This window comes from Salvelinus sp. IW2-2015, linkage group LG3, assembly GCF_002910315.2.
Source record: "Salvelinus sp. IW2-2015 linkage group LG3, ASM291031v2, whole genome shotgun sequence".
Taxonomy (NCBI): domain Eukaryota; kingdom Metazoa; phylum Chordata; class Actinopteri; order Salmoniformes; family Salmonidae; genus Salvelinus; species Salvelinus sp. IW2-2015.
The window spans coordinates 17,973,690-17,991,551 of NC_036840.1; the positions used below are offsets into that span (position 1 = coordinate 17,973,690).

Below are 17,862 nucleotides of genomic sequence, written 5' to 3' on the forward strand. Positions count from 1 at the left end.
CTTGACATATTTCTACTGACTGTAACAGAACTTTGGACATTTCGTCACGTTATAGTGGACCGCTTTGAGACTTTGGTTAGGAAGTTTGGTAAACAATTCGAAAGTAGCTAATTGGACATAAATAACGGACATTGTCGAACAAATCAAGCATTTATTGTGGTCCTAGGATTCCTAAGTTCATCAAAGGTAAGGAAACATTTATCATGTATTTTCTGGTTTACATTTACATTACATTTAAGTCATTTAGCAGACGCTCTTATTCAGACGCACTTACAAATTGGTGCATTCACCTTATGACATCCAGTGGAAACAGCCACTTACAAATAGTGCATCTAAATCTTTTAAGGGGGGGGGGGGGTGAGAAGGATTACTTTATCCATCCTATTCCTTAAAGAGGTGGGGTTTCAGGTGTCTCCGGAAGGTGGTGATTGACTCCGCTGTCCTGGCGTCGTGAGGGGGTTGTTCCACCATTGGGGGGCCAGACACGCGAACAGTTTTGACTGGCTGAGCGGGAACTGTACTTCCTCAGTGGTAGGGAGCGAGCAGGCCAGAGGTGGATGAACGCAGTGCCCTTGTTTGGTGTAGGGCCTGATCAGAGCCTGGAGGTACTGAGGTGCCGTTCCCCTCACAGCTCCGTAGGCAAGCACCATGGTCTTGTAGCGGATGCGAGCTTCAACTGGAAGCCAGTGGAGAGAGCGGAGGAGCGGAGCGTGACGTGAGAGAACTTGGGAAGGTTGAACACCAGACGGGCTGCGGCGTTCTGGATGAGTTGTAGGGGTTTAATGGCACAGGCAGGGAGCCCAGCCAACAGCGAGTTGCAGTAATCCAGACGGGAGATGACAAGTGCCTGGATTAGGACCTGCGCCGCTTCCTGTGTGAGGCAGGGTCGTACTCTGCGGATGTGTAGAGCATGAACCTACAGGAACGGGCCACCGCCTTGATGTTAGTTGAGAACGACAGGGTGTTGTCCAGGATCACGCCAAGGTTCTAGCGCTCTGGGAGCGAGCACAAGTGAGTTGTCAACCGTGATGGCGAGATCATGAACGGGCAGTCCTTCCCCGGAGGAAGAGCAGCTCCGTCTTGCCGAGGTTCAGCTTGAGGGTGGTGATCCGTCATCCACACTGATATGTCTGCCAGACATGCAGAGAATGCGATTCGCCACCTGGTCATCAGAAGGGGAAAGAGAGAAGATTAGTTGTGTGTCGTCTGCATAGCAATGATAGGAGAGACCATGTGAGGTTATGACACAGGCCAAGTGACTTGGTGTATAGCGAGAATAGGAGAGGGCCTAGAACAGAGCCCTGGGGGACACCAGTGGTGAGAGCACGTGGTGAGGAGACAGATTCTCGCCACGCCACCTGGTAGGAGCGACCTGTCAGGTAGGACGCAATCCAAGCGTGGCCGCGCCGGAGATGCCCAACTCGGAGAGGGTGGAGAGGAGGATCTGATGGTTCACAGTATCGAAGGCAGCCGATAGGTCTAGAAGGATGGAGAGCAGAGAGAGAGAGTTAGCTTTAGCAGTGCGGAAGCGCCTCCGTGATACAGAGAAGAGCAGTCTCAGTGGAATGACTAGTCTGAAACCTGACTGATTTGGATCAAAGAAGGTCATTCTGAGAGAGATAGCGGGAGAGCTGGCAAGGACGGCACGTTCAAGAGTTTTGGAGAGAAAAAGAAAGAAGATACTGGTCTGTAGTTTGTTGACATCGGAGGGATCGAGTGTAGGTTTTTTCAGAAGGGTGCAACTCTCGCTCTCTTGAAGACGGAAGGGACATAGCCGCGTCAGGATGAGTTGTATGAGCGAGCGTGAGGTAAGGGGAGAAGGTCTCCGGAAATGGTCTGGAGAAGAGAGGAGGGGATAGGGTCAAGCGGGCAGGTTGTGGGCGGCCGGCCGTCACAAGACGCGAGATTTCATCTGGAGAGAGAGGGGAGAAAGAGGTCAGAGCACAGGTAGGGCAGTGTGAGCAGAACCAGCGGTCGTTTGACTTAGCAAACGAGGATCGGATGTCGTCGACCTTCTTTTCAAAATGGTTGACGAAGTCATCTGCAGAGAGGGAGGAGGGGGGGAGGGGGAGGAGGATTCAGAGCGAGGGAGGGAAGGTGGCAAAGAGCTTCCTAGGGTTAGAGGCAGATGCTTGGAATTTAGAGGTGGTAGAAAGTGGCTTTAGCAGCAGAGACAGAAGAGGAAAATGTAGAGAGGAGGGAGGTGAAAGGATGCCAGGTCCCAGGGAGGCGAGTTTTCGTCCATTCCGCTCGGCTGCCCGGAGCCCTGTTCTGTGAGCTCGCAATGAGTCGTCGAGCCACGGAGCGGGAGGGGGAGGACCGAGCCGCGCCTGGAGGATAGGGGACATAGAGAATCAAAGGATGCAGAAAGGAGGAGAGGAGGGTTGAGGAGGCAGAATCAGGAGATAGGTTGGAGAAGGTTTGAGCAAGGGAAGAGATGATAGATGGAAGAGGAGAGGGTAGCGGGGAGAGAGCGAAAGGTTGGCGGACGGCCCGATACCATCCGAGTAGGGCAGTGTGGGAAGTATCTCTCTCTGTTGTAATAGTTGCTACAGTGCTGCTATTCGGTAGACGGTGGACGTTTGCTAGCTGGCTAGCTGCTGGGCAGATAGCAGTGTAGACTGCGTTAGGACGACGAAATACGATAATTACGCAATTATCTTTGATACAAAGACGGCTATGTAGCTAGCTAAGAAGAAATTGCTAAGATTAGACAAATTAAACCGTTGTACTATAATGAAATGTAATGAAATGTAATGAAAAGTTATACTACCTGCGGACCAGAGTGCTGCTATTCGGTAGACGGTGGACGTTTGCTAGCTGGCTAGCTGCTGGGCAGATAGCAGTGTAGACTGCGTTAGGACGACGTAATACGATAATTACGCAATTATTTTTGATACAAAGACGGCTATGTAGCTAGCTAAGAAGAAATTGCTAAGATTAGACAAAGATTAGACAAATCAAACCGTTGTACTATAATTGAATGTAATGAAATGTAATGAAAAGTTATACTACCTGCGGACCAAAGCGCAAATGCGACCGCTCGCTCCAACCCGGAAGGTTTCTGTTGAGTCCAACATGGCGGCTAATTTGGCTATTGTTCTGAGCTCCGTCTCAGATCATTGCATGGTTTATTTTTCCGTAAAGMTTTTTTWAAATCTGACACAGCGGTTGCATTAACTTCTCTAGGATAGGGGGCAGCATTTTCACTTTTGGATAAATAGCGTGCCCAATTTCAACTTCCTTCTACTCATCCCCAGAATATAAGATATGCATATTATTAGTAGATTTGGATAGAAAACACTGTTTGAATTATGTATGTGAGTATAACAGAACTTATGTAGCAGGCAAAACCACAAATCTTCAGATTTCTTTTTTTTCTAGGTCACTGTCTGTTCAATGAGGTTTCATTGGGATACTAGATTTCTAATCAACCTGTTTGCAGTTCCTACCGCTTCCACTGGATGTCAGCAGTCGTTGGAAATTGGTTGAGGTTATTCCTTTGTGCAATGAAGAAGTACGGCCATCTGGAATCAGTGTAACGTTATGTGTACTGTTTGAGAGTTGCGCAAGACTAGAAAAGTAGTGTTAGTTTGTTGTCCTCCTGTATTGAAAACAGATAGACCCGTCTTCAATTTGATCGATTTATTAACGTTTAATAATACCTAAAGTTGTATTACAAAAGTAGTTTGAAATGTTTTGGCAAAGTTTAGAGGTCATTTTTTAGATATTTTGTAGTGACGTTGCGCAAATTGGAAGCTGTTTTTTTCTGGATCAAATGCGCCAAATAAATTGACAATTTGGATATATATGGACGGAATTAGTCGAACAAATGGACCATTTGTGATGTTTATGGGACATATTGGAGTGCCAAGAAAAGAAGCTCGTCAAAGGTAAGGCATGATTTATATTTTATTTCTGCGTTTTGTGTTGCGCCTGCAGAGTTGAAATATGCTACACTCTCTTTGTTTACTGTTGTGCTATCATCAGATAATAGCATCTTATGCTTTCGCCGAAAAGCRTTTTTGAAATCTGACATGTTGGCTGGATTCACAACGAGTGTAGCTTTGATTTGGTATCTTACATGTGTGATTTAATGAAAGTTTGATTTTATATCTTTTTTTTTTAAATTTGGCGCAAGCGTCCCACATATCCCAGAGAGGTTAAGGAGAGGTATATCTATAATTCCATGTGTATAACTTGTATTATCATCAACATTTATGATGAGTATTTCTGTTGAAACGATGTGTCTATGCAAAATCACTTGATGTTTTTGCAACTAGTGAATCTAACGCGCCAATGTAAACTCTGATTTTTTTATATAAATATGAACTTTATCAAACAAAACATGCATGTATTGTGTAACATGAAGTCCTATGAGTGGCATCTGATGAAGATAATCAAAGGTTAGTGATTAATTTTATCTCTATTTCTGGTTTTTGTGAAAGCTATCTTTCGCTGAAAAAATGGCTGTGTTTATTGTGGTTTTGTGGTGACCTAACATAATCGTTTGTAGTGCTTTCGCTGAAAAGCCTATTTGAAATCGGACACTTTGGTGGGATTAACAACAAGATTACCTTTAAAATGATATAAGATGAATGAATGTCATGACATGAATGTCTGAGGAATTTTAATTATGAGATTTCTGTTTMTTGAATTTGGCGCCCTGCACTTGTTTTTGTCATATCGATCCCGTTACCGGGATTGCAGCCATAAGAATTATTAATGCGATTGGATATTAATTATTTGACTAGGCTACCTGTATTTTACATTGTTATTTCGCTGAACTCTAGATGGTTTCATTTTATTTTTGACAGTGAAACGAGGCTACTCAGGCAAGAGAAAAACCTCACCCAAATGTATAGCCTCGTTGAAAAATATAAATGGACTGTTTGAAAATGTGAAGAAAACCCCCGACGGCATTGCGCGTACCCCCAGTTCGGGAATACCTGGAATCGAATAGAATTTTGATTTTAATTACTAACTGCTCTGGGCGGAATACATATGAATACCTCTCCCGACGATGTCCGCCCAACCCCCCCCCCCCCCCCCCCCCACACGAGGCAGAAACTCCTCTTTCAATGGCAGGTGAGAGTGCAAGTAGAGGTCAGACTCGCATAACCTCATCTCAAGCTTTCACCTCCAGTACAGAGGCCTTCATTGAAGCAATGGGGAAGGTGCTGGTGGAGGTGATGAAGCCCTAACATGAATCCAGCCTCTAAAGTTGGCTAAGGCATTTCAGAGGAGTTGTCCCCACACCTCTTGGAGAAGATTACTTTGACTCATTGATGGAGCAGGTCAACCAGATGCTGCCTTAGTGGCACTGTTCAGAAGATAATTGAAAGCTTGACGTCGCCAGCTGTAGGAGTTGTCACCACGCTGAGAGCCAACTGCCCAGATGCGCCGGTCAAAGACTATCTGAAGATACTGGAAAACACCTATGGCACTGCCACCACTGGTGTGTGGACCTGTATTATGAGTTTAGAGGTCTGAGACTGAAGCCAGCTGATAATATTCCCTACTTCGCATGGAGAAGCTTCTGCAAAAGGTTGTGATGAAGGGAGGAATAGACCGTTCCAGATTCTACCATGCCAGAGTGGAAAAGGAGTGATAAGAGAAGTGCTGTGAGGTCCTGATCCACCTCATGCTGAGAGAGAGGAAGGACAATCCCCCATCCCTGCCCACCCTACTCCAAGAGATCTGTGAGGAGGAGAATATAAAAGCTGAGAGGCACTCGCACTGGAGACCTGTGCCCCAGAAAGGTTTTCCTGTGAAGACTGACAGCCACGTCGCTGAGCTGCAGAAGCTAGTGGGTAATCTACAGTCCATGGCAGCCATGAGGAAAGTCCGTGTCCTACCCGCTGAACCTCGGATGTGTTGTCGACCCACCACTGAGAGGCAGAGATGGCGTTCCCCAGAGCGGTGACGGCATTCCCAAGAGTGGCGGAGACAACCTTCTCTCGAGTTACGGGGTCAGAGGCCAACACCCAAGAGACAACTTATTCTGCTACAACTGTGGAGAAGATTCCCACTCCTCCATACAGTGCGAGCACCCCCTAAATACAGAGGAAGTAGCCCAGTGATTAATTCCCCTCCGCAAAGAACCAGTGAACGGTACAGGGGGGGCAGTAAATGAGCGAGCTGTAACCCCACCCACAATTAACTCCACCTCACCTCCCCAGAGACCAGTCTGAATGTAAGAAGGAGTCGAGAGCCATGTAAAGCCATCCTAGACAGTGGCTTCCAAGTCCAAGTCACTTGTCTCTCCAGCGTATCAAGGGTTTAACTCTCTGGGGTTTGAGTGAAAACAGCTCCCCCTACGACAGCTACATTGACGTCACCATCACATTTCCATCTGAAGTGGTGGGTGTCCAAAAGCCTTTACACATACTTTCCTCTTTACACACTCTTTCATTCACACTCTTTCATGCTCTGGGGAACAAAATACAACATGTTCTCTGTGCGGGAATGAGGGAATGCAGCCTGTGACTCTACAACCTTGGCTGAAGATGGGGGAACTGCACTCTGTTGAAAGCATGCACCATATTCACAAAGTCACAGGCCCTCTGTCATGCCTGTCCTGTGGGAGAAACGTTCTCTCTCTACCCTTCAGTATTTTGATCGGACTGTCTTCGTCTAGAGAGACTTTTGCCAGCCAAAAACTCGGAACTTTGGAACAAATATTTCTAACATCCGAATGTGGGAAATGGTCAATAGGTAGATGTGGAAAACAAATGTTTATTTTGTGATGTCATTAAAAATTGTATAAATATGGTATAATGAAAATATCGTAATTTGGAATACGTATTTGTCAAGTTTCCATCCAATACGTGGTGTAGACAATATGAACGTATTTTTGTTAGGAATGTGATTTTAGTTTTCTAAATAGATAATTATTTTGAGAATACTTTTAACAATAAGTAGCTACGCCCCGAGTGAGGTCAGCGAGTTTAGACCAGGAAARGTGAGGTGGGAGCTACGCGTCTTAAATGGTTGAAACTTTCAATTTCAACACGAGGTGAAGAAGATAACCTCACCTTGAGACAAGAAAAGCGTGGAGCGTTAGCTCCATGTGGGAAATGGTTGAAACGTTGAACCAACACGAGGTGAAGGAATAAACTCACCTTCCTTTAGACTAGAAAGATGTGAGACCGTGGTCCACATGTTGAAATGGTTAGAAACTCTGAAACTCTCAACACGAGCTGAAGAAAATTAACTTAACAGATCAGGACCCCGCCAGTCTGCAGCTGCGTGTGTAAAGTGAGTTTGGAAATTTGACTATCTACTCGAGGACGAAAGGAGAAAATCCTCTCAGACAATCACCAGTACAGCTAAGTAGCTGTCTGAGGAAACAGCCCATTGGAGACTGGACAACTGAGAAGGACATTGTGACCTCTGGTGGACAATCAGAGGGTGTACAAGTGGCGCACAAATAAAGCCAACAAAACCACCTTTCAAGAAGGTTTTGTTTCAACAGAAATAGATGATGAACGACGGCATTCAAACACGTAAATACATTAATTTCTTACTCCCAATGGGCGGTAGTTCGTGTGTAAAGTAAATGATTACTGTGAGCGTAGTTTGCAAATGTACGATAAGTGTCTCTTTCCCTTTGTCTCTCTCCCCCTCTAAAGTTATGTTGTAACAAGCTGTCATATCTTGTCAGTCCACTGGGGACTTTTCTCTCATGTAAGTGTCTATTTGTATTCTGTGTTATTATTTAGTTAGTAAATAAATCATTAATCAAATTTGTGTAGTACTGAATGATGAGCAAGGCTGGGGTTATTGCGGATCCAAGAAGGTCACGGCTGTTCAGAATGATATAAGGTAATGATTAATAAGTGACTGTTATCGATTTAGAACTTCGATAAGTTCTAGAGTTTAATTCTGGAGATGGTAAATCGTTAAACAACTTCTTCTGTGGTGCACCAAATTCCTAATGAGTTAATTGTTACATAATTAATTTAATCGGGTAACAATTAAACATAGTTAGTGAATTAAGTAAATAACAGTCATCATATTAATGAAAGTCAAGTCACGACACCCTCCTACTCCTGGAATCGTCRATGGCTCTCGGAGCACTTATGCATCTCCCATAGTTGTAGTGAGGAAGAAGAAATGCAAAATCAGGTTATGCATTGACTATCGCACCCTGAACAGACGGACCATCCCCGACCAGTACACTGACCCCAGAATAGACTGTGTGGACTGCTTATCTGGAAGCAAATGGTTTTCAGTGCAGGCTCTCCGAATTGGCTACTATCAAATCCCCATGAGCGAGGCGGACAAATAAAAAACAGAATGATTCGTTCCCTCGACTTATCAGTTTTAAAAGATGCCACAATGAGTTACTGGAGCCCCAACAACATTCCAGCGCTTGATGAAGGTAATGGGGGATATACATTTGCTTGTGCACCTTGATGACCTGATAGTCTTTCGGATGACCTTTGAGGTGCACGAGGAGAGGCTTATAAGGCTGTTGGACCGACTGGATACCTTTGTGTTGACACTCTTGGTGGACAAGTGCCAGTTCTGCCAGACATCTGTGAAATACCTTGGCCACATCGTGTCTGACAAAGGCATTGCAACTGACCCATCCAAGATTGAAGCCCTGTGCACATGGCCTCATCCAACCAAACTCAAGACCCTTCAGTCTTTTATGGGGTTCTGTGGCTATTACAGATGGTTTGTCGAAGGCTACTACTCCATCGTGTGACCTCTTCATGAGCTGACAAAAGGCTATGCTCCAAAGAGAGAGAGCAGAGTCAACCAGTCAAATCCCCTCCTGGATCTACGTACTTCAAGGAATGAGAGCCGTTTGGAGATCTCTGGACCCCACTTTGTGAATATACCGTCTGTAACATCCTGAACTGCCTCATAGCCTCTCCTGTGTTGGCCTTTGCAGTCTCAAGCAAGCCTTACCTGCTGCACATTAACGCCAGCTTAGAGCACTGCTCCCAGGCCAATTATCAACAACACGAAGAGGAGTGGAGACCTGRAGCCTTTGCCAGCAGGAGTGTATCACACAGTGAGAATAACTAACCTGCACACAAGCTGGAGTTCTTCACCTTAAAGTGGGCTGTGGCAGACAAGTTCCACAACTATCTGTATGGGGCACAGATTCTTGACCGCATCGACAGCAACCCTCTCACCTACATCCAGACCACTGCCAAGTTGGATGCTACATAACAAAAATGGCTGGTGGCTTTGGTCAACTATTACTTCAAGCTCTAGTACCATCCTGGTTGAGTCAACATTGATGCAGATGCACTGTCTAGAAGACCGCACCCCTGCAGCAATCAAGAGGATGACTGGATTGAAGTTCCAGGTCTTGGTGTCAAAGCCAACCGTCGGGCCATTGCTATGGAGGTGACACCATCTGACGTCCAAAACTGTGCAGCCGTGATGTTAGGAGTCACCCCAGAAGCATTGCCTAATGCCTACGTGAACCTCACAGTCCTTACCTGCCTCAGCTGGATGTTGCAGAGCTTGAGAGAGCCAAGCAGAGTGATCCTGTGATATCTCGTGTCATGGAAGCTGTGAAAACAGGAAATGACCACTGTGCCCCACTAGAGTTGGAGTGTATAGACTTCCTCTCTCTGGAGAATGACATGAAGAACATTAGTAACATCACTGTAATGACAGATCACTTCACTCGCTATGCCCAAGCTTATGCCACTAAAGACCAGAAAGCCAGCACTGTGGCCAAGGTGCTTTGTTAAATGTCCATTATGGCCTGAATTCCTGCATCAACTCTGATCAGGGCAGAGACTTTGAAAGTAGACTCATCCGGGAGGTCCTTCAGRTGTCTGGGATGAAGAAGTCATTCACATTGCCATAGAATCCTCAAGAAAACCCAGAGCCAGAGAGATGCAATCGCACACTGCTCAATAGGAACTCTTGGATCCAAACAATGTCCACATGGAGTCAGCAGTTGGTGTACCTAGTCCATGTCTACCAAAAGTACTACTGGATTCTCCTCTTACTACCAGATGTTTGGGGAGGGAGGCTAGACTGCCCATTAATCTGTGCTTAGGAGTCACCCCGGATGGCAGCTCTGACCAAGACTACCTCAAGTACACCTCCAAATGAAGGGAACAGCTAAAGGAAGCCTATCAACTAGCCTCCACCGCAGCTTCAAGCAGGAACAAGATGAACAAAACAAGGTACGACAAGAGGGTGAGACATCAAGAGCTACAGCCTGGTGATTGTGTCCTTGTACAGAACTTGAGACTCCCAGGAAAGCACAAAATTGCCAACCMGTGGAAACCTGAACCTCATGTGATAGTGCAGTGGCTACCTGGAATGCTCACATATCAAGTACATCCCAAGAGAGGAGGACCTATGAGGACGCTCCACTGAGACCACAAGCTTCCCATTAGCCTGCTGACGGGTGAAGATGACYGTGAGACCATAGAACATAAAAAGAGGATGGAGATCCGTCATCAAAAGCATAAATGGCCAGTCTCAGTTTCTGCCCTGGCATTTGATGAAGATGAGGAGACAGTTCTGGACTTTGCTATAAGAGAGGTTGAAGGAAGCTTGGAAGAGGAAATGGGATCCATTGAAATTCGTGTTGGAATTTCCCTGGAGCAATGCCAGTACACAAGTCCTTCCCTCTCAGCAAGTTGAACCGGAGTGCCCCTCTGAAGAGGAAAGTGAAGTGACCATATGGAGGACAATTAAATGGCCCTAGTGTGCAACAGTCTCTTGTGTCAAGCCCTAGTTTAGAGGAGTCACWAACCCCAAACCCTAGCTCTGACGAGTCAGTAGTCCCTGGCACCAGTTCAMAAATCTTGCAATCCCTTGGTCCTAGTTCAGATTAGTTTAGTCCCAGTTCCCTCAGAGAAACCAATGGTTAGACTCACTTATGACCAGCTACGAATGCCTCAATACACTCAGCTATCAGTCATACACAGAGGAGTCTCTTTTGCAACAAATTRCACCTCATTACAGAGTGTTTTCTTGCACCACACACATCTCATATTTCTGAGAGTTTTTTGGTTTGAGGGTGTTTTTATATGCCTGTGCTTTACTGTTGCATAGTGTTAAGTGAGCTTACAGCTCAAGGTGTGTTGTAAACTGTGTTATGCGTTTAATTAATTCTGATGCTTAATCTTATGTTTTATGTATAACTTCCCGGACATCAGGTTTTCCTAGTGAGGGATGAATGTAACACCCTGTAAAGAGTTTGTTTAGTTTATTATGTGTGACAATGCTCATGTCCGTGTTCTGGAACTGCCCYCGTCCCCGTACAGGACTGTCTGCATCCACGTATAGTGTGGCTGCAAGGATATTGGCAGGATACACGTAGGTTGGGCTGAAGTGATCTTGTGGAACAACGACAGAGTTCACTAAGAGTGAGACACTYAAGTTTATTGTTCAATTAGCTTTTTGTTTAATAGTCAGGGGCAGTATGAGTGTAGCCAGCTCCTTTTCGCTCGCTATTCTTTTAATTTTGTGGTTCACTTGATTTGCTAGCCAAGCTTCATCTGTACAGCTAGCTAATGTTAGCTAGCTAGCTACTCTACCAGCAGCGCCCTACCACTACATCACCGGCTGCCAGCAGTCCTAAAAGTTACCGCTCGGCACCGATGGACCTCCGGTTGTTTCTTCCAGCTGTTAAATTCCATGGAATGCTTGGCCCTCGTTGACGGATGCTAGCTAGTTCTATSTTCACTGGATGGACTTTAACTTTAGTATTTTAACCCCTCTGTGTCCTAGGACAAGGATCACATTTTAAAATATTATTTTCTGTTTTTTTTGTTGAAAGCTCTCAAGTGTTTTAACTTTACTATCTGCCTACTTTTAGGTACAGTGACTTCAGAAAGTATTCATACTCCTTAACTTATTCCACATTTTGTTCTGTTAAAACCTGAATTCAAAATGGATTAAATAGATTTTTTAATCTTACCTACAGTACCAGTCAAAAGTTTGGACACACCTACTCATTCAAGGGTTTTTCTTTATTTGTYCTATTTTCTACATTGTAGAATAATAGTGAAGACYTACAACTATGAAGAAACACATATGGAATCATCTAGTAACCAAAAAAGTGTTAAACAAATAGAAATATAAGGGCTTAAAAATTGACCTACTCCAGCCACCCAAGTCATAGACTGTTTTCTCTGTTACTGCATGGTAAGCGTTACCGATGCAACAAGTCAGGAACCAACAGGACCCTGAACAGCTTCTACCCCCAAGCCATAAGACTGCTAAATATTTAGTTAAATAGTTAACCAAATAGATACCCGAACTATCTGCATTGACCCCAGTCCTACCTACCTACGAGTTATGGAAATATGCTCTTTTAGTATTTCTCCAGTAGGTTTCCTCAAGGAGAAAGCCTTCACTTCTATGTCAAAGATAATAAATCAAAAATACTATTGTAAATACTACAGTATATTACAGTCCGCAAACACACTTCAGTAAATACTACAGTATACTACATTCTGCAAAAACACTACATCAATTACTATATTATATACTACAGTTTTATTTTACTACAATATTTATACTATAGTTCACTGTAAATACTACAGTATACTACAATAGTCATCAAAAACACTACAGTGATTTATACCATAGTATACTATAGTATTTTTTCATGTGSGGTGTTAGGGTATAACTAGGCCCTCAAAGAAAGGCCTTATGATATATGTAATGTATTGTAATAAAGAGTTAAGGCTAAGGCTGGTGGAACCGTTCAAAGAGGGTTCTAGGAGGAACCCTTCAAAGATTATAGGGTTCTTGGTAGAACCCTTCATAGAAGGTTCTAGGAAGAAACGTAAGATGATAAAATGGTTCCTGGTAGAATCGTTTATAGAGGGTTCTAGGAAGAACTCTTCAAAAGGTTTAACCTCGCACCAAAAAAGGTTCCCCTATGGGGACAAACCGAAAAACCTAGAGTGTAGGGCGGCAGGTAGCCTYGTGGTTAGACCGTTGGACAGTAACCAAAAGATTGCTACTTTGAATCCCAGAGCCGACTAGGTGAAAAATATGTCGATCTGCCTTTGAGCAAGGCACTTAACCCTAATTGCTCCAGGGTCAGCGTCAATAATGGCTGATTCCTGGCCGTGACCCCACTCTCCGAGTGTGTCTCGCCGATTTCCATTTCAGATTTCCATTTCACACCACACACTTGTACAGGTTACACACTTGTACATGTGTGAAACAGGACAAATGTAAGCACACTGGTTAAAAGTAGTGCACTATGTAGGGAATAGGGTGCCATTTGGGAAGTAACCTTTGTCTTTCTGGTTGTTCTAGTTCAGGGGTGTCAAACTCATTCCACGGATGGCTGAGATGCAGGTTTTTGTTTTTTCCTCCGTGGAATGAGTTTGACACGTGTTCTTGTTTCTCTTCTCTGCTCGCTCTCATATGTCTATCAACGATCATCTAATTCACTCTCTTTGTCTCTCTCTCTGTGTGTGCGCACGTGTGGTGTGTGTGTGTGTGTGTGTGTGTTACAGGTGCTCATGGTGTGTTCTGTGAGGTGCAGCCTACAGATCGCATGAGGCTGGACTTCCTGACTAAACTAGGCTTCTTGGAGATCATCAGAGGAGAGGCACGACACAGAGAGGGAGTGGTACTGGGCAGGCTGCTCTGAACACACACACATGCATACACGCTCACACACACACAGAAATGTACACACAAGAGCTGTAATGGTTRACCAAACCCAGGGTTCGGTATGTATTGCAGTTTTGAGGTCACAGTTCGGTTACGGTGCAGCGGGAAAATGAAATGCCAACAGTTAGCCTATTCTAGTTACTTTTTGTTTATTTAAGAAAATACAAGGTGTTGGTATTCCTGATTGGGAAAACACACGAATACTCATCAAAACTACATTTAAAATAAAGTGCAATATGCGTGTGAAATCAATGTGTAAAAATGGCTCAGACATTGTATAGGCCTATGCTGATAATGTTTTTCTTACAAAGAGAAAAAGATGTGCACTTGTGTGACTCTCATAAAGAGAGCATGTCTGTAGCACAGTACTTCTCATCTCCCACTCCGAGGTAATGTGATGGGCTGTCACTGTGTATTCAATAGGGTCTTGGTTGAAAATCMACCAACCTCAGAATTCCCACTTCCTGTTTAGATTTTTCTCKGGMTTTTGCCTGCCATATGAGTTCTAATATACTCACAGACATCATTCAAACAGTTTTAGAAACTTCAGAGTGTTTTCTATCCAATATGAATAATAATATGCTCTGTAGACCTGGAGGTCCATTCATCTGTAGTAAGCATAACAGAGTGTGAATTGGCGAATTAATTTGTCGACCTCACCTCCCGCCATTGTACAGAACTAGTTACCGGCTGCGCCTCACAAAATGACAGTTTTTAAATGCACCAATTAAGATCACAATTGTGATTACAAKGTGCGCATAGYCTGTAGTTGTTTTAAGGGAATAGCCTGAAAAGTTTTTTTTTCAGTACAGAATTACTCGAGGCATACATCGCAGCGTAGGCATAGCATATAAAAATAAATGTATTCATTCAAAGTTCACAGTACGACCCGAGGTCCCTGTACTGCCACCGTTACACCCCAATACACACCCGTACATGCACGCGCTCACACATTCATTTGCATGCACGCACACACACATTCATTTGCATGCACGCACACACACACACAGCACATGCTCAAAAACACACATATACTCATATGCGCACTAATAAACACTGTGTAGTACAAAAGGAACAATAGAACAAAACTACTGTAAGCTTAATCACACACAGGTGATACAGGGTAATGGATGACACAGTGCTGTCTATACACACACGAAAACGCATGAAAAGACAGAGGGCAAACATTCACACGAACACACATAACACACACGCGAAAACAGATATGAACATACACAAGGCTGAGGGTTATATGGATGATGAAGACGGACACAAAACCAATATGTGCATCAGATGGCCCACAGACCCAAACACACACACACCGATAAATCCTACTCAGTGTAGGACATATAGCATCATTCACCACGTCCTTTTCTTTCTATCTTCTAGAAGCACAAGAACAACAACGCAACCGTTAAACGTTTTATACCTGAGACATGTCTTCACTAGAAACCAAGAATGTCCTTTTCTATTGAGGAGACTTGGGCTGGGATTCAATCCGATCCTGCTTGTAGACAATGCAGCTTTTAAAGGCAATATCCCCACGTTTGCGGAGATCGCATTCAAGGGATTGGCACGGACCCTGGAACTGACCATATATGTAGCTTTATTACTTTCTTGTGTGTTTTTGTTCTACTTGACTTTTTTTTATAGTACTGCTGATATTGATTACTGTACTTGTGCACGTGACAAAAACTTGAGGAAAAAGCTGCAACATGGAAATTACTTTTAAATGACAACCACGCTGCAACAAGGTTTCGGATTGAATCCGGCCTTGGTTGAGAAGATTATCAGCGGTCTATGTCTTTTACCTTCATAAATAAAGTGTATTATTCTCATTAAATCGAATAGAGTTAGGTCACAGATGGAAGGGATTTAGTTATCAAAATCTTTGACTAGGTGAGTGCTTGAGAACACTACTGTCAGTGTCTATCTAGAAGATAGCGAAGGAGTCAGGCGCAGGACACAGGTAAGAGTAAAAAACACTGTATTTACTCAATACAAGAGCGTAACAAAAATCCCGTATTAAAACAAGGACAAAACAGGACATCGAACTCCAACACACAAAAGACAATTACGCACAAAACAGAAAGGGAAACCAGATGGTTAAATAAGAAACATAATTATGCGATGGGAACCAGGTGTGTAAACAGACAAAACAAAAGGAAAAATGAAATCATGAAATGGATCGGTGGTAGCTAGAAAGCTGGTGACCTCGACCGCCGAACGCCGCCCGAACAAGGAGAGGGAACAACTTCAGTGGAAGTCCTGACAACTACAAACATGTCAGTTTTTTTCTCTCGATCACGTCCTAACCATTCGTCTCCTATATGTGTGACTACTTTTCTAGAACAGCAGCGCTTACTATTCATTGTCCTTGAATCACTGTCTCTGTCCCAAATGATACCCTATTCCATATTTAGTGCACTATGGTCAAAAGTAGTGTACTATATAGGGAACGGAGCCTTTGTCTTTGTCTCACTATGTTTGCTTCAGTGAACAATGGTTGTTTTGTAATGAGGTCTGTCGTTAGATGTATATAGCCAGTGTTCATTCCTTTTAAAGGCAATGTTCCCAGAGATCACATTCACGGTAAAAGCTGCAGAGGTTGGTTCAATGGGAAATTACCTTTAAATGTCAAGGGTGCTACAACGCAGTTTTGGACTGAATCCCGGCCTAACTGTTCATTCAGGGTGTGTGAGGGTTAAACTACCATGTTACTGTGTAGAAAGAAGTCTATGTGTTTACAAATTACTGCAGTAATACCAATGTTTTAAAATGTAACATTTTATAAAAATATTTTTTGTTGTTGACACTATTAAAATATGTTTTCCTCCTTTCCTTGTGCCTTTCAGTGTCTGTTTGTCTTTCATCATGTCATGAGGTTATCTCTTTAAGAAAAAGAAAAATTCTTCATTTTTTTCACATCTACAGTTCCTTCACAAATTCTTCATACCCCTTATTGCACATTTTGTGTGACAGCCTTTTGCAAATGTATTGAAAATGAAATACAGAAATATCTCAGTATTCACACCCCTGGGTCAATACTTTGTAGAAGCACCTTTTGGCTGCGATTACAGCAATGAGTCTTTGGGTAAGTCTCTAAGAGCTTTGCACACCTGGATTGTACAATATTTGCCCATTATTCTTTGAAAAATTCTTCAAGCTCTTTAAAATTGATTGTTGATCATTGCTAGACAGCAATTATCAAGTCTTGCCATAGATTTTCAAGCCAATTTAAGTCAAAACTGGAAAGCAGACTGAACCAGGTTTTCCTCTTAAGATTTTGCATGTGCATGTGCTTATAGCTGTATTCTGTTTCTTTTTATCCTGAAAAACACCCTAGTCCTCGCCGATGACAAGCATACCCATAACATGATTCAGCCACCACCATGCTTGAAAATATGAAGTGGTATTCAGTGATGTGTAGTGTTGGATTTTCCCCAAACATAACGCTTTGTATTCAGGACCAAATGGGTATTTCTTTGCCACATTTTTTGCAGTATTATGTAAGTGACTTGCTGCAAACAGGATGCATGTTTTGGAATATTTTTCATTCAGTACAGGCTTCTTTCTTTTCACTCTGTCATTTAGGTTAGTATTGTGGAGTAACTACAATGTTGTTGATCCATCCTCAGTTTTATCATATCACAACCATTAAACTCTGTAACTGTTTTAAAATCACCATAGACCTCATTGTGAAATCTCTGAGTAGTTTCTTTCCTCTTTGTAGTGACTGAGTGTATTGACACACCTTTCAAAGACCAATAACTTCCCTATTCTTAAAGGGATATTCAAGTATGACTCAATTGTCATACTTGAGTAAAAGTAAAAATACTTTAATAGAAAATGACTCAAGTAAAAGTGAAAGTCACCAGGTAAAATAGTACTTGAGTAAAAGTCTAAAAGTATTTCGTTTTAAATACACTTAAGTGTCAAAAATAAATGGAATTGCTAAAATGTACTTAAGAATCAAAGTATAAACCATTTCAAATTCCTTATATTAAGCAAGCCAGAAGGCACAATTTTCATTTTTATTTTTTTGTGACGGATAGCCAGGGGCATACTCCAACACGCAACACATAATTTACAAGCGAAGCATTTGGGGTTAGTGAGTCCGCCAGATCAGAGGCAGTAGGAATGACCAGGGATGGCCTCTTGATAAGTGTGTGAATTGGACCATTTTCCTGTCAAAATGTAACAAGTACTTTGGGTGTCAGAGAAAATGTA

General features: G+C 43.2%; 1 protein-coding gene and 1 non-coding gene across 2 annotated transcripts in view; both read left to right on the forward strand.

Moving 5' to 3' along the window:
- si:dkey-183c6.8 (protein O-GlcNAcase) overlaps nucleotides 1-16,473 on the forward strand; it is a 75,551-nt gene extending 59,078 nt beyond the window's left edge. Inside the window, exon 18 of the mRNA XM_023970048.2 lies at nucleotides 13,473-16,473. Coding sequence (XP_023825816.1) covers nucleotides 13,473-13,609 — 137 coding nt within the window. The 3' untranslated portion in view covers nucleotides 13,610-16,473. The remainder of the gene's footprint in view (nucleotides 1-13,472) is intronic.
- LOC111956388 (U7 small nuclear RNA) lies at nucleotides 12,299-12,351 on the forward strand. Its single transcript, XR_002876264.1, has one exon. It is a non-coding gene; the product is annotated as a U7 small nuclear RNA (small nuclear RNA).
- Nucleotides 16,474-17,862: the final 1,389 nt, after the last annotated feature.